Below are 23,918 nucleotides of genomic sequence, written 5' to 3' on the forward strand. Positions count from 1 at the left end.
ACGGTGTATTCTCGGTGAAAAGTGCGTACCTTTGGCTACAAAGATCGGTAGGTGGAGAACTCAGAAACTCTTCGGATTTTCAACTAGTTATAAAAAGACTTTGGAAATGTAAGGCTCCGATCAAGTGTTTGGTCTTTTGTTGGCAAGTGCTATTGAATGCGTTCCCGTGCAAATCATTGTTACAAGTACGTGGTGTGGAGTTGGAAAATAATCTCTGTTCTTTTTGCTCTCTGTTTGTAGAAAATCCTCTTCATCTCTTTCTAATGTGTCCGATGGCTTTCAACACTTGGTTAGCTATTGCTAAGTGGTTGGAGGTTACGGTGGTGTTCCCCAATTCTATAACTTCTCATTATTTATATTGGACGAATCTTGGCATATATGAAAAACATTCTCAATTATTGCGAGTAGTCTGGGTTTCTGTCATTTGGTCCCTATGGCTTCATCGAAATGTTATTATCTTTCAGCAAGGTACTATAGATGCCAAGGAAGTGTTGGATAATATTAAATTGCGTTCATGGAAGTGGATAAATTGTTCTATCCCTGTTTGTTCTGTTAGTTACTCAACTTGGTATAATAACCCAACATTGTATTTCTTATAGTTTCTATTTTAGATTTTAGACTAATCTTGTATCTCTATCTCTTGTAACGGGTTGGAGTACCCCTTGTACTCCTTTTAATATTAATCTCTTTTGCTTATCAAAAAAAAAAGATGGCTCCCCTACCTGTTCTTTCATTTCAAACGTGCTACGTGGCAATATACAAATAGAAGGCGCTATACAAATAGAAGGCACAAATAGAAGACGTCTAGGGGAGGCTCTTTCTGGAAAACGTCTGCCCCCTCTACTCTGTCTTTTCCAACTGCATTGGCTGCCACATCGTCAACAGAAGGTGTTTGAGGGGAGGCTTTTTCTGAAAAACGCCCACCCCCATGCGTTTTCTATGCCACGTGTCTGCGTATGTGTCCAAAATCACATATTTCAGTAAATAGTTTTTTATTTATTTATTTCATGTATTTTTATTTTTTTTAATTTAGTGGGGTCAAAAAGCCAGTAATCTAGGGTGTGAATAGTAACTACCGCTGAATAACTCTTCTTAGATGGGCTGGATAGATAGTATTCGTGGGCTAGGTTTAATGTAATTCAACATCTTTTGGTTCATGATATATAAACTTCCTTTTTTCTATAAGTACACCTCCTTCTTTTAAAAAAATAATTAAAATTTTAAAATATTATTAATTTTTTATTTTTTATTTTTAATTTTACATTTACAACATTTAATTTAGTACTTTTTTTTCACATATCTTTCCTCCTTTTTTCAATTTTTACATGCACCCTCTTACCTTTCCTTCACCTCACCTATTTTGGTAGCATGTGAAAACTAAAAAAAAAAGTGTGTGAAAAAGAAGAAGAAAGTAGCAAATTGAAAGTTAAATGTGTAAAATTAAAAATTTAAAAAAAACTACAATATTTTATAATTTAAAAAAAAAATAAAAGAGGTGTACTTATAAAAAAAAAGAAGTGTATATATCATGAGCCACATCTTTTAGTTGCACTCCTTATTTTTACTGATACATTCCCTTTTAGGAGACTTTTTAAAATTAAAAAAAAAAGTATTTAATCCTTATATGTAAAATACAAGATTTTTTTAATGAGAATTTTTAAGAATTCTTTAACTTCATATCTAATTTAGTTTTTATTTATTATTATTATATATAAATTAAATTTTAATATTTTCAAAATAAATTATAAATAAATAAAAATAACATTGTGTTATAATATAAATTATTATTATAAATCTAAAATATAATTTGTATACTTAAAAATATTTATTTATTTATTTAAATTTTAAATATAATTTATATATTTAAGCATAGTATTTATTTATAAACATAAATTATTTTAAATTTTAGTTATATATAATAAATATTTAACTTGTACATTACATATGCTAAAATACTAGTATACACTCTTTCTAATAAAAAAATTGTCTGCCATTCACTTTTTTTTTTTTTTTTTTTTTTTGTCATTGAATGAAAATAAGTTTCCATTCTGATTTTATGCAAATTTGTGTGTAATGTTAATGTGTTCATACATCAAGGCACTCCTTATTACTTAAATAGAATAAGGGGTTTTTATATAGTCTAGTTTATTTTTTTAATTAGTTTTTTGATATAAAAAAATTAACTTGTTTGATAAATAGACTTAGACTTTATATTGATTAAGCCATTTTTATCCGTAGTACTTATGTTGTATATCTCTATCCCGACTATTCGAGATGCTCAACAATACTGTTAAATTGTAAGCTATTGGAAATTTAGAATGATATTAACTTTTATTTATTTATGATCTTTTACGTCACATGTTCTATGAAAGATTTTTAATACATCAAATCTTTGTTTATTTTTTTGGGGTAAGAGAATTATTTGTTTTAATTTCTCTTCTTATTTATTTTAATTTCTCTACTTCTACCCGTAATAAATATTGATATTTATTCATTTTTTTCTTTTATTTTCGTCAGACAAGATTAAAGTTATTCTACCTATTTTTTTTATTATAGATAATTTTCACAAATAACAGTAAACACATGATTTAGACCACTAGGATTAGCCTAATGATTAAGTGAGGAAGAGTTGGAGTAGATAGAAGCATGAGGATCTAGGTTCAATCCTCATTGCGACTATCTTTTTAATCTTTCCTATATTTACAAAAAAAAAATATGATTAAGATACTGTATATGGAACGGTCCAGAACACCATAATAGAAAAGTAAAATTCATTTGTCACTTATGATCATATTATAAAATCTGTTTGGGTAAGTTTATTTATAAGTACTTGTAAAAGAAAAAAATAATTTTTTTTTTCATAAATTAAAACTAATTTATATGTAAGTTTAAAAATAAGTTTTGAAAAAATTAATACAAAAAGTTTCTATAAATTAGAAAATCTTTTTGCATTTTCTTTTTATTTATTTATTCTTAAAAGTGTTTGTAAAGAAGTTTAACCAAACAAATTCATAATATGAACTGATTGCCATTCAAATATTTAATTTGATAGAACATGGACATGAAAGATTGAACCTAATGATCTTGATCTTCTTTATAATGACACAAAAATAGGGTGCAACCCACCATATTGTATGTTCCCTTACATTCAAACACATGAATGCATTACCCTCAATCAATTGTGATCAACCACAATTTTATCTCATACAAGCCTTCTCTGAAGCCAAAGCAATCAAGCATAGGAACCAACCCATGCTTGCAAGGTGAAGTTGCATCACCTGTAGTTGACTTGTGGTGATGGAAAAACACGTTTAGCCAGCCATTGCAAGGGTCTCAAAAGTTGAGCTCTTTTCTTGCGCCAGAACCAAATGGCAGCATTGTATTGTTCATTGCGAATCTTCCTGGTGGCTGCCTTCCAATCATACTTCTCCATCTCTTCGCGTGCAGCTTTTCCCATGGCTTCTCTCAACACTTTGTTGAGCAAAAGGGGCCTTAGTTTACTCAAGCAATCTTCAAGATCTCCTGGAGTGTACAGATAACTAGTTTTACCATCTTGATCTTCAGGGATTATATCGGGAATACCGCCGGCACGTGCTGCCACCACAGGTATCCCAGAAGACATGGCCTCCAAGACTACAAGACCAAGTGTCTCTGACTCTGAAGGCATCACAAATACGTCTCCACTGGCATATGCTTGGGAAAGTTCTTCCCCTCCTAACATTCCAGTGAATACTGCAGGCATACCTTCAAACATTTTCTCTAGCTCCTCCCTGATAGTTAGCAACAAATATTATTGAGAGAAAAAAAATTATATACTGACATTTTAAAATAGTTTTACATGGTCATTCAATCACAAACTATTATGTATGGTAACTTGTTGACTTTTACCATATTTATCTTAAAAATCATACCAATAGTAATTTTTGATTGATTGGTTGAACATGTAAAAGTATTTTACATTTAGTGTATAATCATTAAATCCTATTAAAGTTTTTATATTTAACATTGCTTTGTCTAGAGGTGAAGTTGCATGACATGTAGACTAGAAACACCAGAAATTTTCTTTTTGGAGAAGGGGTGTTAGAATTAGTCACCTGTATGGCCCATCACCAATGAAAGCAATTCGGGCTTCAGGAAGCCTTTCCATGAGGCTGCAAAATCAATTAGTGCTCTTTCAGCATTGGTACATCAATAACCAACAAGAAGCAGTTTTTGCTGCTCTTACAGTTTATATTCTGGATTTTTATGATTGAATGGAAAATCATGAATTCTAATACTTCTCCAAGTAATGCAAATTTCACAATGAAGTTCACTACCTTTTGAGGAAATCTAAACTCTTCTCTACTCCAAGCCGTCCAACATGAACTATCAAGGGTTTCTCAGGTTCACCATTGCTGTATGACAGATGTTTAAGAATATATAAGATGAAATGCCTTTATTACCAAAACTCAAAACATATGAAAAAAATGAGACAATGTCCAAACCTTAGTCTTAATCGCATTTCATGGGATCGGTATTGAGGGTGGAATTTTTCAGAATCAACACCCTTGTTCCAAAGACGAATCTTGTTAGCTGGATACCACCATGAGAAATAACTCGGGTCAAAATTTTGCTGCATTGTAATTCGTAGGCATGCTAAGAAACACCAATTTTCGGATACTTTCCAATTAAGCATAGCTAAAAGACTAGATAAGGGGATTTTATGTTCACCTGCTGTGACCCTAGCAGCTTGGAGATCCCTTGCAATGGCAGCTGATGGTACCAGAGTCAGATCAGCTTCTCTGTGAAGAAATTCTACATGAACCACAAAAATTTATGTTATGTTCACCAATGAGTCCAAATTGGAAAGAGTATGCAAGAAAGTGCACATACTTATGACCAACCACATAGGTTTCACCAGCCAGCTAAAGGTATATCTTGGAATGTACCTGGAAACTAAACAAGATCAGCCATAAGCAATACATTATTTAACATAGAGAAGTTCTGACATCATAGCATCACATCAGAATAATTGTAAGCAGAAGTGACATGCAATATAAAATGGTAAATATATTCGGAAAATCTGTAACTTGGATAAAACTTACACAGGTACATGCGTGTGATAGGACATGACAATAGGAACACACAAAAGCTTTGCAATGATAAGAGCACCAAAAACCTGAAATTAGGTCAGCATTATATATGCAATGTGACAAATAAGTATTTACACTACACCATTCATAATAACCCCAAAATTTAACAATTGAGGAGATAGGGGAATTGCAGACCAACCATTATGCCTGGTGATGATGCATGTATGATGTCAGGCTTAAACCGGGCTACCTCTGAAATTATTCTTGGACTAAGTGCCAAAGAGAGGGGTACCTTCTGATACCAAGGGCAGGGAAAGCTGCATTTCTCATTTGTTTTAGTCATGAAAGAAAATTGTTAGTATAAAGCAGGGTCATGCTAGTTGTTGAATAATATGTTGATAGTGTAAAAAGGCTAACAAAATCTTGCAATCACAGAAATTAGGTTGATTTTGAATCTTTTAATTATGTCGTAAACTCTAAATAATTATATATATATATATGTGTGTGTTTCTTTTCCGTGTCCTTTTCACATGGTATCTAGAGCCTAATGAGAAGCAATCCAAATGCATGTGTGCTTGATGGATTCATTATTCACAGGTGAAAATTCCACTAAACACTGTTATAACTCCAGTTTTTGGTCTTCCTTTGCCATGTCATCTATACAGCCAAGGTTGTAAAAATCAAGATCATAACCAGGAGTGGGAGGGGAGCGAAAGATTGTAAATCATGTGATTAGAACATGGATCATAAGATCTTACCAAAAATATAAAAGTGAATTTAAAATAAAAAGTATGATAATATAGTCAATAAATACATGCAATAATTATTGTATTAATGTAATAAAAAGTATGATAATATAGTCAACAAATACACTAAAATTTAGGAATTCATATATTTGTTCCATAGTTATTGTATTATTAATATCTCAATGCTTAATCCATATTTGATACTGATTTTGGAAAGAAAACAAAGGAGAGAAAGAGAACGGACACAAAAGCTAAGGATCCAAGAGAGGTTGCATTTCAAATGAAAGCCCAGAAAAAAACTCCAGGGTAAAAATGGTTGGAGAATATGTAAAAAACGGGCTAAGCAAATCTTGTAATTAAGGTAATTACTTAATTAGGATATTGTGATTATAGCATTAACTCAATATAATAGAGCCTCCTCCACTTTGTAATTCAAATGCACATGTTTCATCATATGTATTCAAATAACCATTCCCTTATAGAGCATTTCAAACTGAATCGATATCAAAATGTCCAAATGTCTTCCCATTCTATATTGATATCAAAATATTAAAAATCCTAAAGCGATGAAAATAGGAATGCCATAAATACTTACTAGTGAAATTTAGAGTAAGTGCACAAATATATACTGGCAGAATATGAGGTAAGAGAATGACAGTTAACGAATATATGCAATGAATGAAAATAAGATAATTAATCTATGACAGAAAGACACCAAATTTATGATCGAAAAACCAAGACTTTAGAATTACAAGCAGAGCAAAGGGTTGAGTTGAGGAAGTGAAAAATGAGCTAATTACTAAAAGAGATGAATGTTAGCATTTAGCAACCTCCAAGATCCGATTAATTTAGCTCCATGAAATTCCTGGGGCACTCCTTCATGTGTTGTCACAACCATCACCTAATACAGACAAATACACATAACTAGTTAGTATGCAATGTAAAAGAAAAAATAAATGTTTAAACACCATAATTGTAATGAACAGAAGTTATTTGTTCCAAATTTTCTGAATTTTTGAGATAATGTACAAAAGCACCAAATATAAAGGAATATGAACATGTGCATACATAGAAACAAAAGACGTAAAATAAGTTACCTCATCTCCCATTTCACGAAGGCATCTAATAAAGTTCTGAAACCGGTTTTTGTATCCTGAGACATATCTGCAAAATAGACATCACTTTGAAAAAAAAATCGTTTTAATTCTTATGCAGCTAACACCACACATCCTCCTCTGAAGAATCACACAAGAATAATGCAGAGTACAGTTCAACCTCATTTTGGATTGTAATGAAAACAAAAGCTAGAAACCTTGGTAGAGTAATTAATCATTATGTTTCCTAAAATCAATGCCTGTTTAATGGTTACCTACATATTCTCAAGCCATACAAAACATTGTGATTAGAGCAACTTCAGGATTGAAACAATTGTAGAGAACTCAAAAAACGGCAACATTACGGCTACAAGCTGCCATTTAAAACCATTTCTATGTCATTCGACATTAAACTATACACTAACTCATTCAATTCATCAAATACGACAAAGTCAATGCTAAAGGCACACCAACAAGTTGATTCATTGAGCAAGCATGGCATTTGCCTTGTTACAGCATATTTGGATAAATTTTTCCAAAAGCACTTCTAGAAAGAAAAAAAAAATCAAAATAAGTTTCTGTTAAAACTAGTTTATGCCTAAATTAAAAATATGATTTTGGAAAAACTAATCGGAGAAAACTTTTATAATTAGCTTATGGAAAAATTTATTTCATTTTTTACTTCCTATTTTTGTCTCCTAGAAGTAAATTTGGGAGAAGTTTATCTAGACTCTTGCTAAGGTTCTAAAGTTGACTTCATGACATTACATACTACACACAATGAAGAGCAAACCAAGAAGCAAGACAAAATGCAAAGGGGTTTAAACATCAAACACCCCACATTCAATGAAGCATCGGACACAAAGCACAACCAATAGCAAATCAAAAGCAACAACAACAAGGGGGACTCACGCAAAGGGAGAAGGCTCAACAAAGAGAGCAATTCTTCTAGGCCTTGAATTGTTCTCATTCTCGGAGCCAAGCAAAGCACCCTCGTTCTCCCCCTCTCCACGAGAATCAACCTCTGCCATGGTCACCTTTCCAGCCTCAAGCACCAAACTTTTTCCACCCCTTAGAGCTTTTGACCCCTGCAAAGAGCACAACCGTGCTCCTCTGCATGAAAGAGTAATGGGGTTTGCTCCTGACGTGTGGAAACGTTGAAATCTAGCAGGGTGTGAAGAAGAAGAAGGAGGGGTAGTGGGAGATGAACAAAAGGGAGGAGAGAGTGAGGGATTTATAGTGATTGCAATGGCTTTCATGGTGTTATAACAAGCTTTTGAATTCGGATAGAATAATATGGTTCAGTGGCTGTGTCGGAAGAGAGAGAAGAATCCAACGAAGTTGGAAAGGAATCTATGGATGGAAGATATGTGAGTTACAATTTACTACAAATTATGTACTTTTTTGTTTGAGACAAATTCTTTCCTTAACCAAGAAACCATTCACTGGAAGAAGTTATAGCTGGTTATTCCTCATGGAGGTAACGCTTTGAGCATGTTTTGTGTGCAGATTTTTTTTTCTTCTTCATATCATTGATAATTTTTACACATTCTTTATCCTATCACATCGCGTCTTTCTTGACATAGGTTAAAATTAGAATATGAGCGTATTACCATTCAAATAAAAGATAAGATGATTGAGTTATTTTATGATATTTATTTGAGAATATATTTTATAAAAGTTATTTTTTTATTAGGTTATTATAAAAATATATTTTATAATAATGAAATATTGTTTATTTTAGATTTAAGTTTTTACAATTTTATGTTTGATCATTATCTAAAAAGTTTATATAATATTAGAGTATGTGTGTGTTTTATAAGTTGTTATTTTTTCTTTTATTTTATTGATACGAGATTTGTTTGTATCTCAATATAAAATTACCATTATTTTTTAATAAAAGAATGAAATATAACATATTTATGTGTAAACACTAAAATTTAACAATTAATAGATGTTAATTTGATAAAAGAACCAAAATTAACTGTATTTTTAAAATTAGAGTGATTGAATGTATCTATCTTAAAATAGAGGAACCAAATTTACGAATTGACGAAAATGGAAGGACCAAATGTGCAATTTAGTCAATATTTTTTTTAACTAATTTAATACATGGAATTGATTCTTTATATTTATTTATATCAAAATAATTCATATTTAAACTAAAAAAGCTTATAAAAAATATATAATTTACCATTAAGTTTCCAAAATTTTTAGTTCTCATTATACTTATTTTTCACCTTTTTTTTAATATATTTTCTTATTTTTTTGTTTGTTTCAATTGAATTCCAAAATTTTTATACAAGGGAATCTAATCTGATAAAGTTCATATCTTGGATTAATATAAAAAAATTTAAAATTGCAACAAAAATTGCAAACATTTTTGTGAAAGGACAATATTGATTCAAACTTAAATGTTTAATGACCATCATTTGTGTGGCATAGATTCACTATTTCCACTCTCAAACAAAATATCATCCTCTTACTAGATATTAACTATTAAGAGACATATATAGTGCGTGTTTGAAACCAAATTCAGAACGTGGATTATCATTTTCTTTTCAGATATAATAGAAGTAATAAAAGTAATTTCTTCATCAATTAATGTGATTCTTGTTTGGATGTGAATCTCGGACATGCATCCAAATACGCCCATAGTAAGAGTATCATTTTTAGGATTTGTTTCCTTATTTTTAAAATAAAATAATATTAATATTTAATTTTGTATGACAATTTTTCTCTATAAATAGAGATCTTATGAATAAAATTAGATTATACTCTTTTAATAAAAACTATATTTTTACAAAATATAAATATAAAATAATCCATCATTAGTATCTAGAGCTAAGGTTATGACTTGTGGAAATGAAAACAGAAACAAACTTTTCACAAATTTCTTCACCTATTTTTTATGGAGAAAGTTATGATCTTTGAGCGGTGAGAATGGAGGCATAACTAGAAGCTTTAGATCCTTGAGAAGCCATAGAAGAAGATTATGATGTCTCCGCATTGTCAGACAATCCTACCATGGCCCAAATGAAAATTTACAAGGAAAAGAAAATCAAGAAGAAAAAGGCAAAAAGTTGTCGCTTTGCTTGTGTTTAACAAAATGTTTTCACCAGGTTCATGACTCTCAAATCTGTAAAAATAATTTGGAATTATCTAAAGGAAGAATATGCTGGAGATGAAATGATTCAAAGCATGCAAGTATTGAATTTAATGAGAGAATTTAAGTTACAAATAATGAAGGAGACTAAGAAAATCAAACAATACTCAGACAAATTATTTGGCATTGCTAATAAGGTACAATTACTATGAACACAATTTCTTGATTCTAGAATTGTTGAAAATTTTTTACTAACTATACCTGAAAGATATGAAGCTTCAATAGCGACTTTGGAGAACACAAAGGATATGAGTAAGATCACTTTGGTAGAGGTGTTACATGCATTGCAAGATTAGAACAAAGGAGGTTTATGAGATAAGAAGGAATTGTGGAGGGTGTATATTTAGCCAAATGGAAGAGCAACAATGGTGGCAAAAACAAGAAGAAATTGTTCCAAGAGAGCAATCAAAATGATAACACTCAAATTTTTCTTCCATGTCTTTAGTTATTGCAAAAAGACTAATCATCCATAACAAAGATGTTGGTGGAGACTTGATTCAAAATATAATAAGTGCGGACAATTAGGACACCTAAAATATGTATGTAAATTTCATGAGCAACAAGAAGAAGCCAACATTGCTGAAGATCAATAAGAAGAGGAAGAAGAACAACTACTCTCAATGTCATGCTTATGACCAAAAAGCCCTCAAAAGCCTGGATTATTAATAGGAATACAATTGTTATTAAAAGCTATTCAGGTTTCAAATTAATATCTAGTATTTTATACGTTCCTGATATTAATCAAAATTTGTTGAGTGTTATTTAGTTGGTATGAAAAGGCTATAAAGTGTTATTTGAAGATAAAAATTGTGTGATTAAAGATATAAATAACAAAGAAGTGTTTAATGTTCATATAAAAGACAAGAGTTTTGCTTTTAAATTTGGAGAAGGAGGAGTCAATTATAATGAAGATACAAGTGAAGAGTACACAAATGCACTTCTTCAAAAGAAGTTTGATGATCAAGAGGAGAATGAAAATGATGAAAAACCACTTTCAAAAGAGAAGTTCGAGACAAATGCTAAAGTGATCCCACTCAAGAAGGATTGCAACAAAAATCACAAAAAAAAGAAACAGATCAAAAAGAGAAAAAATAGATTTTAAAATTCAAATTTAAATTAGGTGATAAAAATATTCGATCAAGGAAGAATGTTGAGAATATGCCTAAATATCTTTAGGAGAATAAATTAATTTTTAATAAAAATCTTTTATTTATGTTTCAAATATTTAGATTTAATATATTTTGATTATTTTAATATTTATTTCCTTATTTTTTTGAATAAGATAATATTAATATTTGATTTTATATGACATTTTTTTCCTATAAATAGAAATCTCATGAATAAAATTAGATTTTACTCTTTTGATAAAAATTATATCTTTACAAAATACAAATATAAAATAATCCATCATAAATCATGTCTTGTGTGCAAATAGTGGTATATGTTCTATTGTGCCTACGAAAAGAGTGAAACTTTTTCTCTTAAAATGAAAGAACAAACTCTCTTATTTGAAATAAGAATATATTATTTGTATAAAAACTCATGATTTTGTAAAGTTTGGTAGCAAAGTTGTTGGCTTGTTAAATCCTACCGATTGAAACGATACGAAATCCATTTAATAACATCTCACCATAATTTCCGTCGAATATCATCTTTATTTTTTAATTTTTAATTTAGCATTTAAAATCCTACCATTTATTTGAGAAACCATTTTTATATCAACTTGCTGCTCTGTGATACAATTTTACTGAGTGAAATTTGGCAAAATCACGTTTTATGAAAAAAAAAAAAAAAAAAAGAGTGTGATTTTGTCAGATTTCTTATACTTAATTAATTTTGCATCATCATGCAACATTGATATAAAAATGCATAGCTGTATCACATTAACAATAAAGATAGTTGATAGTGGAGCATAATCTAGTTTGATGATTAAAGACTAGTATGGCACAAATTCTAAATATTTTAATGGCAGACATTTTCTCGGGGAATCTAACTATTAATTTAATGATAAATATTAGTAGGAGCAGAATCTAACTTTGGAACTTTCCGTGTTTAATGAACCAAGTTAGGAACAGAATATAGTTTACAAGAGTTTCTGATTTGAAGAATTTATTGTTCTCGTTGAAAACTTTTTGGGGAAACTTTATAAGTAATAAACTTAGTAATCCAGAATCCATTTCAATTCGTTCGTATACTTCATGACAATATTCTGCTATATCTTGTTGCCAAACACAATTCTGGTACGTAGAGGTGAGCTTAGTGGACTACATTCTGGCACTGAAAAGATCATGCATTGTATAGAGTTCGGAAGCTTTGACAGGATCAGATTTGAAAGGGCACCTCAAAGCGTTCAAGATACATAATTTTTGCTTTGAGGAAACCTAAAACCACGCTCCATCTTTTATAGTAGCCTATAAGCATTTTGCATCATCAATCTTAATTCTCAAAGTGAACTTCTATTTCTTGACATAAACATCTTAACAATCAAATTAGAATTTTCATCTTTAAGCACCACAAACAACAATCTTTCTCAATAAATTTTTCTAAACTCAAGATATCAACACCTATTTATTAAATACAAACAATGATTTTGCACGAGAGTATTTTTAGAGATTTATCTTTAATAAGCGTGTTTTTAAAGATTTACTTAATTATTATCTAATTTGATCTTTCTTTATTATAATTATTTATGAATTAAATTTTAATATTTAAAAATAAATTATCAATAAATAAGAAAATCTTGTACTAGAATCTAAATTATTTATTATAAATTTAAAATATAGTTTATAAATTTAAAATATATGAAATATAATAAACACTTGATTAATTTGTAAATCTCAACTTTTCAAGGAAATTAACATAGTACTTTTCTCTTGGATTAGAACCACGAGAGAATCACCAAAGGAAATATTTTCTTTTTCCTTTTTTCAAGCACCACAAATTTTCTTTAATCACATATGATTACTTGTTTCATTATCAAGATAACATAAGCACTTATCATTTTTAAGTGTTGACAATAATACTGGCTCTCATTTTCTTCTCTAACACCAACAAAATTGGCCATTTCTTCAACATTAGTTCTACACTCGGTAAAAAAAATGACCATACTTTTAGTACTTATAACATTTAATATTATATTTATCATACCTCCTTTTATTTGTTCTAACAAAATTGCATTCTCCTCGACTTCTAGTGGTTTGATAAATCGTTTCATTATTAAAATTGTTACGATATCTTCTCTTCCTCCTCTTCTTCCTCTTCCTTGGCCACATCCATGTTCTTTTTTATGACCACATCCTCTTTGACTTTTTACCCTCCATTTTCTTTCAAAGAAGCCTTGGCCATCAGGATTTGCTCTAATAACTCATCATGTGTATTCTTTTGAACCTTTTATTGGAGTAGTCACAACAATAACTTATTGGAGCAACAAAAGATCAGATTTTGTTGTTTTTCATTTTCTATTTAGTCTGTCAGTTTGTTTTCTGTTCTAACTTTTCTATTTTTTTTTTGTTTTTTGTCATGACCTTTCTTTTTGGATTTTATACCCATATATATATATATATATATATATATATATATATATATATATATATTTCTTTGCATCTTACTAGAATAATCTTTTTTCAATAAAGTTTTGCTTATCTTTCTTGAGTTCTAATAATATGGTATCAAATTTACTCTTATGCCTCCACAACAATTTTTGTTGATTTCTTTTGCCACATGCAGGCTACAACCAATTCTACCGTTGATCAAAGTCAAATACTTACCATCCCCTACTACCTACATCTTGGAGAAAAGCCATGGGTGATTCTTGTCCTACAGGCTTTAGTAATGACAATTTCCACTCATATGGAGTCGTGCCACGAAATGCACTCTTCTCATCAAGAATAAACATAAATTTGTGAATGGCACCATCTCACCACCTACCAAGAAAAATCCTCTATATGATGTTTGGGAACACTATAACACAATTGTTATCTCCTAGATCAATCGTAGTTTGACGACACATATTGCAGACAAAGCACGATCTATATAGATAAAGATTGCATTATTTGGCTAGATCTTGAAGAATGATATTCCAAGGGTAACCACTTTTGTGCATCTGACATTCTTCAAGAAGTGAATTCTATTAAACAAAGTGATAGAATAATTTCCACCTTTTTCACCAATTTGAAAGCTTTATGGGAAGAACTTGAATCTTTAAGATCAACCCTTGTTTGCATATGTAATTCTTTGTGTTCTTGCAACTTGACCAAAAATATGAAACAATATAAAGATAATGAATGTTAGATGCTTTTTGGAAGGCCTTAGTGACAATTTCCATATACTGTTAAGGCCCAACTTCTTCTTTTTGATCCCCTTCCCCCTATATAAACAAGGTTTTTGCTATGATTTCACAACAAGAATGCAAGACATTTTGTTCCAATATTGGAGACTCATCAACCTTAAGTGCAAAAAACACCAACACTTCTTAGACTCCTTTTAATCATAATAAAAACTATTAGTGACAAGGAAAAACTCTAAATCAAGTCACAAGGGTTTTGGTCGATCTAACAATAACAAATAATGTACATTTTGTGGGTGGCCTTTACATATCGTGGACACATGTTATTACAAGCATGGCTTACCCTTGGCTATCGAACAAAGAATTATGAGACTTGTATCGATACCATTATTTCAGTGTCTGTCAATTGTGATAATTAATTTAGCCATGTAATTTCTAATCCAAGACCATCCCTTCAACTCACTACCACAAATTATCAACATCTTTTCACCTTGTTGTAAGTTTCCACACTATTAAGGCCCAACTTCTTTTTCTTGATCCCCTTCCCCCTATAAACAAGGTTTTTGCTATGATTATCCCAACAAGAATGCAAGATTTTTTATTCCAATATTAAAGACTCATCAACCTTAAGTGTGAAATTAAACACCAACACTTCTTAGACTCCTTCCAATCATAATAAAGACTATTAGGAACGAGGAAAAAATTCTAATTCTAGTGGCAAAGGTTTTGGTCGATCTAACAATAACAAACAATGTACATTTTGTGGGTGGCCTTTTCATATCGTGGGCACATGCTATTACAAGCATGGCTTCCCCCTGGCTATCAAACAAAGAATTATGAGACTTTTGTTGATACCATTGTTTTAGTGCTTGTCAATTGTGATTAACCTTCCAATCCAAGACCATCTCCTTCAACTCACCACTGCAGATTATCAACATCTTTTCACCTTGTTGCAAGAATCCAAAAGCCAAGCTACAAATTCCAAAACCTCACAGAGTAAGTTTGAAAACAATGATGTTTTTGCCAAGCACATGATCTGTAATGCTACTTAATCAACTACTGTCACATTCCCATCTATTAATTAGATTCTTAATACTAGGTCAACAGTTCATGCATGTCCTCACAAATCTCTATTTTCCACTTCTCAACCTATATCCTTTATATCAATAAAGTTACCTAGTGGAAATAAAGTTTCTTCTTACAAATCCGGTACCATAATTGTTTTTTTGAATTTATTACTCTCTTTAATTTTGTGCATGTATCGAAATTCCATTTTAATTTAATTTTTATTTATAATCTTTCACACTTTTATGTTGTATATTGATTTTTTTCTTCTGCTCATTGTATTATTCAAGATCTCCACTCATAGAATATGATTGGAATTCCTAAAGTTCACAATGACTTACATATTTCTTCACCAATATATCACTACATCACCTTCTATTCATTATATTGTAAATGCTCATACTAATACAACTTTGATATTTGGCACCATAGACTAGGCTATCGTTCATATACCATTAGTCATCAAATTTGTAACAAATTTCCCTATATCAAAATAAATAAAAATTTGATTTGTGATGCATGTCATTTACCTAAGCAAGCTAAGATTCCATTTAACAACATCACAACTAAAACTAGCAATCCCTTTGAATTAGTTCCCGTGGATATTTGTGGTCCTCTCAATGTTATTTCTTTTTAATATTTTCAATATTTTCTAACTATTGTTGATGATCTCATAAGACATACTTGAATCTATCTTTATAAATCCAAAGTTGATACTAGGAATTGTATTTTAAAATTCATTCAACATGTTTCCAATGACCATAATTCACTACTAGAAAAGTGTCATTTTTTTACAAATTTTCCTGCAAAAAAATATTCGTAAAAAGTTTTTGCAAAATTTCCTGCAAAAAAATATTTGCAGAAATTTTTTACGAATTTTCTTACAAAAAAATATTCGCAGAAATTTTTTGCCAATTTTCCTGCAAAAAATAATTTACAGATATTTCTTACAAATTTTGCTACAATTTTAATAATCATGGGGGAAAAATTTTCATGGAAAAAATTTGCAGAAAATATTGTAAGAATTTTATTTTTTTTCTTGCAGATTTTCTTGCAAAAATAAATTCGCAAGTAATGTTTACTAAATGGTAGAAAAAATTTGCAGGTAACTTTTCCTGCGGATTTTCTTGCAAATTTTAATTCACAGGAAAAATAAAAAAAATATTTAAATTCATAAGTTTAATATTTAAAAAAATCTCCAAGTCCAACATCAATTGAAAATAAAACAATTAAAGAGTATATAAGTTGGGGCAACACTTACCTTACAAGTTGAATTGTATGGTTGAGTGTTAGACTTATAATCTACAATCTTAGAATTTAAAAGATTATGTATGAGACATGAAAATAAAAGATTATGAATTCTTAAAATATATAATTTATAGTATTATTTTTTGCAGGAAAATTTCTTGCAAATTTTTTTTTGCAAGAAACTTTCCTGCGAATTTTTTTCGCAAGAAATTTCGCAGGAAATTTTCCTGCGAATTTTAAAATTCGCAAAAATATATTATCCACGAAAGTATTACCTGCAAATAAAATTTCGCAGAAAAATTTGTAGGAACAACGTTTCCTGCAAATTTTTATGAAAAATTCGTAGGAAAAGTCGCATGTAATAAGAGAAATTCTAGTAGTGATTGCATAATTAAAACCATCCGCTTTGATAATGGACAAGAATTTAACATCCCGAGATTTTATGATAATCATGAAATTTTTCATCAAACTTCTTGCATGCCACAACAAAATTCTAAGGTCGAAAGAAAATTAACATCAACATCTTTTAAACATCACTCATGCTCTTCTTTTTCATTATAATTTGCCAAAAGTTTTTTGGTCTTATGTTGTTTATCATGTTGTACACATAATAAATTACCAATTATTGTTCCTCAGCATAAATTACCCTCGTTCTTTAAATGTTTTGCTAATGCTTCAACTATTAGTCAATACAAAACTATGCTTGATAGCTATGTTAGAAAGTGTATTTTTCTAGGCTATAAGTTAAGTACTAAAGAATATATTTTATTTGACTTAGTTTCTTGTTCTGCTTTTATTTGTAGATATACTATTTTTATGAAAATGTTTTTCCATACCATGTCCCTAATTCTCCTACATATGTGTGTGTGTTACACACACTCATGGCAACTTGTTCCTTGATGTACCAAATGTTCCCTCTATCAACAATAACCTCGAACCTATTGATTTATCAACTAATAATTAACATGTTTTGCCTAATAATAACTCTGAACTAGAAATACAACTTAGGAGATCTACTCTTATCAAAACCACAACTAAATATTTGCATGATTTTCATTGGAAGATTGTTAACTCTAAAACATGTGATGATCAATCTACCACATCTTATCCTTTATCATATTTCAATTATCATGCTTTTTCTCCTTCACATAGACATTATACTTCAACTATGTACACCTTGGACAAACCTAAAACCTACAAACAAGCCATAAAATTTGCAACTTGGATTAAGGCAATGCAAATTGAAATTAATACTCTTAACCAAAATAATACTTAGGATCTCATTCCTTTACCTGAAGGTAAGAAATAAATTGGATGTAAATGGGTCTATAAGGTGAAACTAAAAATTGGTTGTTCCCTTGAATGACACAAAGCTATACTTGTAACATGTGGGTTCACTCAAATAAAAGGCATCAACTACTTTGACACTTTTCACTTGTTGCAAAGGTCACCGTCATTTGACTAATTTTGGCTATTGTTGCAGTAAATTAATGGATCTTACACCAACTTGATGTCCATAATGCTTTTATTCATGGACATCTTGATGAAGAAGTTTACATGGAGCTCCCCTCAAGTATCACTCATACTCAACCAAATCAAGTTTATAAGAAATCACTTTATGGTTTAAAATAATCAAGTAGACAATGGTTTGCTAGACTTTCTTCCTCTTTATTTACATACAGATTTATTCAATCTTCCTCTAACCATTCCTTATTTTTTAAATATCATAAACCACTCCTTTACTGCAATATGTTAAGTATGTGGAGTTTGAAGGATTTATTGGGCTTGGCCCATTTGCTTTATTTATTATTTTTTTTTTATAAATAATCATGTAATTGTAAACCTAATTATGAAATAGAAAATACCATCTAGTGCAGCCGTGGACGTAGGTTATTTTGATTGAACCACGTAAATCTTTGTGTCTTGTTAATTTACTTTCTCTCTTGAAATTGTGCGTGTGAGTGCGTTTGCGATTCCCAACACAATATTGGTTTATGTGGATGATTTGATTCATGCAAGAAACAACCTACAAGAAATCAATGATACCAAGAACTTTCTTAACCAACAATTCATAATTCATGACCTTGATAATCTAAAATATTTTATCGGGTTTGAGATTGCTTGTTCTCATAAGGAATACATGTTTTTCAAAAAAAAATATGCACTGGAAATAGTTTCTAACATGGTTTTTTTTATGCTAAAATTTTCAGCACTCGTAAGACTAAAGATACCAAGCTTCACAAGAATGAGGGCCAACCATTAGATGATCCAGCTGCTTACAAACGTCTCATAAGCAAACTTTCATATCTTACCAATACAAGACTAGATCTTAGTTATTCAGTTCAACAATTAAGCCAATATATAAGTTGTTCAACTACTTCTCACCATCAAGTTGCCATCCAAACTACCCCCTGCTCACGGTCTTTTCTACTCCACGCATTCTAAACTTCAACCAAAAGCCTTCTCGGATTCTGATTGGGCAGGTTGTGTGGATACTAGAAGATCCACTATTGGATATTGTATTTTTCTTTATGAATCTCTAATATCCTAGTGTTCAAAGAAGCAAACCATTGTCTCAAGATCCTCTTCCAAAGCTTAGTATCATGTCCTAGCTTCTACCACCTATGAAATTCAGTGGCTTACCTACATCCTAAAAGAACTTCAACTCATTTTTATTTCACCGACCCTTTTTTATTGTGACAATTAGTCACATCAATACATTGCCACTAATCCTACTTTCCATGAGCGAACTAAACATATTGAGATTGATTGCTACATTGTATGTGAGAAACTTTAATCTAAACTACTTGTAGATATTTTAACCAAGCCCCTTGACTTTGGTTCCTTTCATAATCTATTATCCAAGTTAAAAGTGTCAAGTATCAACTCTTCAGCTTCTGGGGGGAGGGGTATTGGAGAAAGAAGTCATAACAACAACTTATTAGAGCATAAGAAAAGATTCGATTTTGCTATTTTTCATTTTCTATTTAGCTTGTTAGTTTGTTTTCTACATGTTTTCTATTATAACCTTTCTTTTTGGACTCTATACATGCATACATACATACATACATACATACATACATACATACATACATACATATATATATATATATATATATATATATATATATATATATATATATATATAAGGAGAGTTCAAACGACACCAGTGTAACTTTTACTAAGTGTTACACTGCTCAATAACTTTATATTAAATGTGAATTTTGTAAATCCAACCGTTAGATTGAAAGTTCTTTACTTTTAGATCATATATACAAAATTTTATATTAATCTAAGATGATTTGATACTTCATTCTTATAAAACAAAATTGACGTAATATATTTATTTCAAAATATACTAAAATATACTAAAATATGAACACTTTGATTACCTTCAAGTTGTTGTTCAATTTTACAAAATTTGATATACACATATAAAGTGATATAAATTTTCAATCTAACGGTTGAATTTACAAAATTCACATTTAATATAAAGTTAATGAGCAGTGTAACACTTACTAAAAGTTACACCGGTGTCGTTTAAACCTTTCTCTATATATATATATATATATATATATATATCTTAGAAGAATATTCTCTCTTTTCAATGAAGTTATGTTTTTCTTGGATTCTGATTATACCTTTCTTTATATGCTTAAAGTGAACCCATCAATTGGTCCACAATCATTGTTTGTAAATCCTTTGACTCATCAATTGCACAATCCAGAAAATCAAATTTATCAAATTTTGTTGTTAGAAAACAAAGAATTTTCTCAACCACACAAACATCTTCCATTTTTTTATCCATAATGCTTTGGATTTACAACCATCATCGTCGTACTACAAAAATCCAAAATTGATGGACTCCTTCCTACACACAATCGAAACTCTCCACGTAATTTCCTTAGTTTTCTTAGTCTTAGTTTTGAATTATTTTCTAACATGATGTACTCTAGTAAGAGATAAAAAAAGGAGAGAAAAGTGATAGATTAATAGGTATATGAAATACCAATATTGATTGATATAAATGATAGCAATTGTGTCTTTAACCAAGTTATTTAAAATTTGAATCCTAGTTTTGATATGAAATTAAATGAGTTGGGAGAGAAATATTTAATTTGTATATGCTAACAATTCTTAACAAAAATTAATTACCGTTATCAATAATTGATATTTTATATCAATAATATAGTTATAAAAATAATATATAATATAATAAAAAAAAAGATAAAAAATAAATATGAAGATGCCAATGAAATATTTAAAATATTTAAATTTTTAAATACCATTACTCAAAATAAAAACTTAACAAAGTGATGTGTATAGTCAACTCAACTGTTAGCCATAGTTACAAAACAATAGAAATTAATGAAAAAAAATATACTCTATTTTACGAAGTAATTTAAAAAGATCTGAAAACATCATAATAATAATAATAATAAATAAATAAATAAATAAATAAATATAAATAAACAAACTTTCCTACCTCCTTTTTATTTATTTATTTATTTTCTCTCTCATCATTTTATGCATCATTTTGTCTTGTAATGAACAAGTCCTGCAAAAGCTCTGACACCAAATGAGTGCATTCAGAGAAATATGCTTAGGTTAGAACTTATTAAGATCCCAAATTAGCAATTGACACATATATGTATATATTATATTATTAAGTGTTGATTTGCGTGTGTAAAGAGTCCTACGAATTTATCATGCATCCACCTAGTCTACCTAGCAAACAAAATTGCCGGAGGCACCATTTTCCTCTCTATGAATTTCCAAGTACAACAAGAAGCTTAGATAAAGTTGCCACTTATGAGAAGAGATATGGTTAACTACTTCATTCCCTAATATCCACGCCAACCAACCACATAATATTCAAACAGATTCCCTCTCCATCTCTTTATTCTCTCGTTGCAGAAGATTTATGTGCAATGATATGATATCTCGATTTCGGATTTCAGAAACAGAACCAAAGGGGTATAAAAAAGCAGCACTTGGCCCTGCAATGCCACCTAAAAAGCAACGTTGATTAAGCAGTTCCCTATCCTCACTGTCTCTGTTACCTCCTTTTTCAGCACAAACACTGTTCCACTCTTTGTCTCTCTCTCAAGTCTTCACTGTTCCACCTCCACTTTGTCTTTTGACCAAACCCTTTATTGTTTCTTTCCACCTTCTTGGTCCCTGAGAATTTCTGTCACAATCTTCCTTCTGCTCATGCTTTGTCTCAACCATGTATTACCTTAGTAATGGTAAATCTCCCCCATTAATGTGAACTACTGTTAATTCAACATTAGCTCCATGTGTGCATGTCTCATGCACGTATATCAATTGACCTGAGCCTTAGGTAGAGACTTGATTGATCTTGGCTGATGTTGAGCTCTTTTTAAATATAATAATTCACCTCTTTACCTTTTATGTTACTCCAAACAATACATTTAAGTTTTGGACCTAACATACTATATTTAACACCTTTTATATTATCGAAAACTAAATTTTATCCTAGAACTTCACAAACTACTTTTTATTGAGTTTCTCTTTTCAATCATACTTTTTTTCTATCTAGAAAATTCGAATATGAAATTTTGTATGAAGAGACCGAACTTAGTTCCATTATGACTTTGATGGTTAATTTTAACCCTTAGGAATGAAATTTTCTCTTTCTGCTCTGTATTTTTGCTGTCACCCAATAAATTACTCAACTATGTTTCATTAGAGAAATTCTTAGGGAAACTGAATGTAATACAATTCTTATACCAGACGCGAACTATTTGATCTGATATTATTTAGTTTGACTATATATTTAATTTTTTAATACTGCTGATTGTTAGTGTATAAATAATGGAAAAGAGATTATATGACTGCTCTTATAACCAACGTGTCACACTAACATACTTAAGTTAACTAGGACATAGGATTTATTTTAATTCTAGACTTCTAGTATCTCTTCTTTTCACTTTTACTAGGTAACTTGTTTCCTTGAATAATTGATTGATCTATATATAGACCTATCAAATGTCCACTCTCACAAACATTCCCACTCTGCTTCTCCCCTTCTCTCTTTTGAATCCGTTTCTCTCCTTGCCCTAAACATACATAAAACATTTAACACAACAATCTTTTGTGCCCTCAAGAGTCTCCTATAGTTGTTAACATGTCAAGAAAGAGCAAAAGGGTGTGCCTTAGTCCTGATGTCAACGACAAACCAACCATCTTTCTAAAACACGGAGTTGGTGGTGGCAACGACAACGGTGGTAGAGTTTCAAGAAAGAGGGAGAGGATCATCAGAGCATGTTCTTTTAGATTGCCTAGAGACACAAACATGACTCCTGTGAGGTTGCTTCTGCGGCTAGGAGCAAAGGTGGCAAGTGCTATAAGAAATGTTTCTGTGAGAAGGAGATCCTCTAGGAAGGTTTCTTCATCCACTTTGGTCAGGTCACGTTCATTATCAGACCTCACTGATTCACATCGAGCTGAAACTGTAGAGGATTGCATTGAGTTCTTACATTCCTCTTCATCTAGGGAGAGACCAAGTTGAGTTTTTTCTCTGTGAGAATTTTCTTAGTTCTCTACGTCTACTACTTGCATGAGAATTACTCAGATGTGTTAAGTGCAAAAGGGTATGGTTCATAGTTTACTGATTTCAATTAACATGTTTCAAGTGTAAGGAAAGAGAGGTTGATGTTGATCCTTTGTGCGCTATGTTTGCTATGAGTAGTGTAGAGGTTCTGATGTTAAGGTTAGCAAGCTCAAATCATAGTTTGAACTGTTTATTGTAGCGTTCCATTCATAACAATACATTGTTGGCCTTCTGATTCGCCATATTTATTTCTTGGCCGTTAATTGATTAATCAGCTTTTGCTCTTGATGGAAAAAACGTAAAAAAAAAACAAATTCACACATTTCTTCATAATATCTTGAATGAGCTTCGGGATAGAACTTTTGTTTTTGAACCGCTAAACTTTTATCATAAACCTCGCAGATTATGGCATAATCAAATTCCTTTCTTAACAGTTAACAGTGTGGATCAAGGTAATTAGCTATGTAGTTTTTATTTGTCACTGATAAGAAAAGGGATAAATACACCCAAATTTTTTTTTTAAAAAAATGAATCAATTGCTTGTGATCTTATACCAAAAAATTGCCTATTATTACCTTTTCTAAAATGTTATGGAGCCACATGTACAAATCCAAATGCATCATGTGAAAAACACAATGTATGTGAATCTCCCCTGAATCTTAAGC

At 30.5% G+C, this 23,918-nt stretch overlaps 2 protein-coding genes across 2 annotated transcripts; one reads left to right on the forward strand and one right to left on the reverse strand.

The window, feature by feature from the left end:
- Positions 1-3,008: 3,008 nt before the first annotated feature.
- On the reverse strand, positions 3,009-8,409 carry LOC109815711 (sulfoquinovosyl transferase SQD2). The gene is made up of 11 exons (XM_020380504.3): positions 7,825-8,409; positions 6,916-6,982; positions 6,649-6,719; positions 5,272-5,389; positions 5,085-5,158; positions 4,873-4,928; positions 4,711-4,794; positions 4,485-4,572; positions 4,317-4,394; positions 4,095-4,151; positions 3,009-3,770 (listed from the first exon to the last, which is right to left on the reverse strand). Exons 1-11 carry the CDS (start codon positions 8,169-8,171, stop codon positions 3,275-3,277), a joined length of 1,536 nt encoding a protein of 511 aa, XP_020236093.1. The 5' UTR covers positions 8,172-8,409; the 3' UTR covers positions 3,009-3,274.
- A 14,418-nt stretch (positions 8,410-22,827) lies between these two features.
- Positions 22,828-23,211, forward strand: LOC109815703 (uncharacterized). The gene has a single exon (XM_020380494.1). The coding sequence runs from the start codon at positions 22,828-22,830 to the stop codon at positions 23,209-23,211; it is 384 nt and encodes a 127-aa protein (XP_020236083.1).
- The last annotated feature ends 707 nt before the right edge of the window (positions 23,212-23,918 follow it).

The sequence above is a fragment of the Cajanus cajan genome, chromosome 4, assembly GCF_000230855.2.
Source record: "Cajanus cajan strain Asha chromosome 4, NIPB_CcT2T_4, whole genome shotgun sequence".
Classification (NCBI taxonomy): Eukaryota; Viridiplantae; Streptophyta; class Magnoliopsida; order Fabales; family Fabaceae; genus Cajanus; species Cajanus cajan.

What these genes read in the sequence shown, in the direction of transcription:
- LOC109815711 (XM_020380504.3), bottom strand. Translation starts at nt 8,171, where the DNA reads ATGAAAGCCATTGCAATCACTATAAATCCCTCACTCTCTCCTCCCTTT. An exon ending in AAATTAATCGGATCTTGGAG is followed by an intron (nt 5,390 to 6,648) that starts GTTGCTAAATGC and finishes TGAGAAATGCAG; the next exon opens with CTTTCCCTGCCCTTGGTATC. An exon ending in ACCTATGTGGTTGGTCATAA is followed by an intron (nt 4,795 to 4,872) that starts GTATGTGCACTT and finishes TGGTTCATGTAG; the next exon opens with AATTTCTTCACAGAGAAGCT.
- LOC109815703 (XM_020380494.1), top strand. Translation starts at nt 22,828, where the DNA reads ATGTCAAGAAAGAGCAAAAGGGTGTGCCTTAGTCCTGATGTCAACGAC.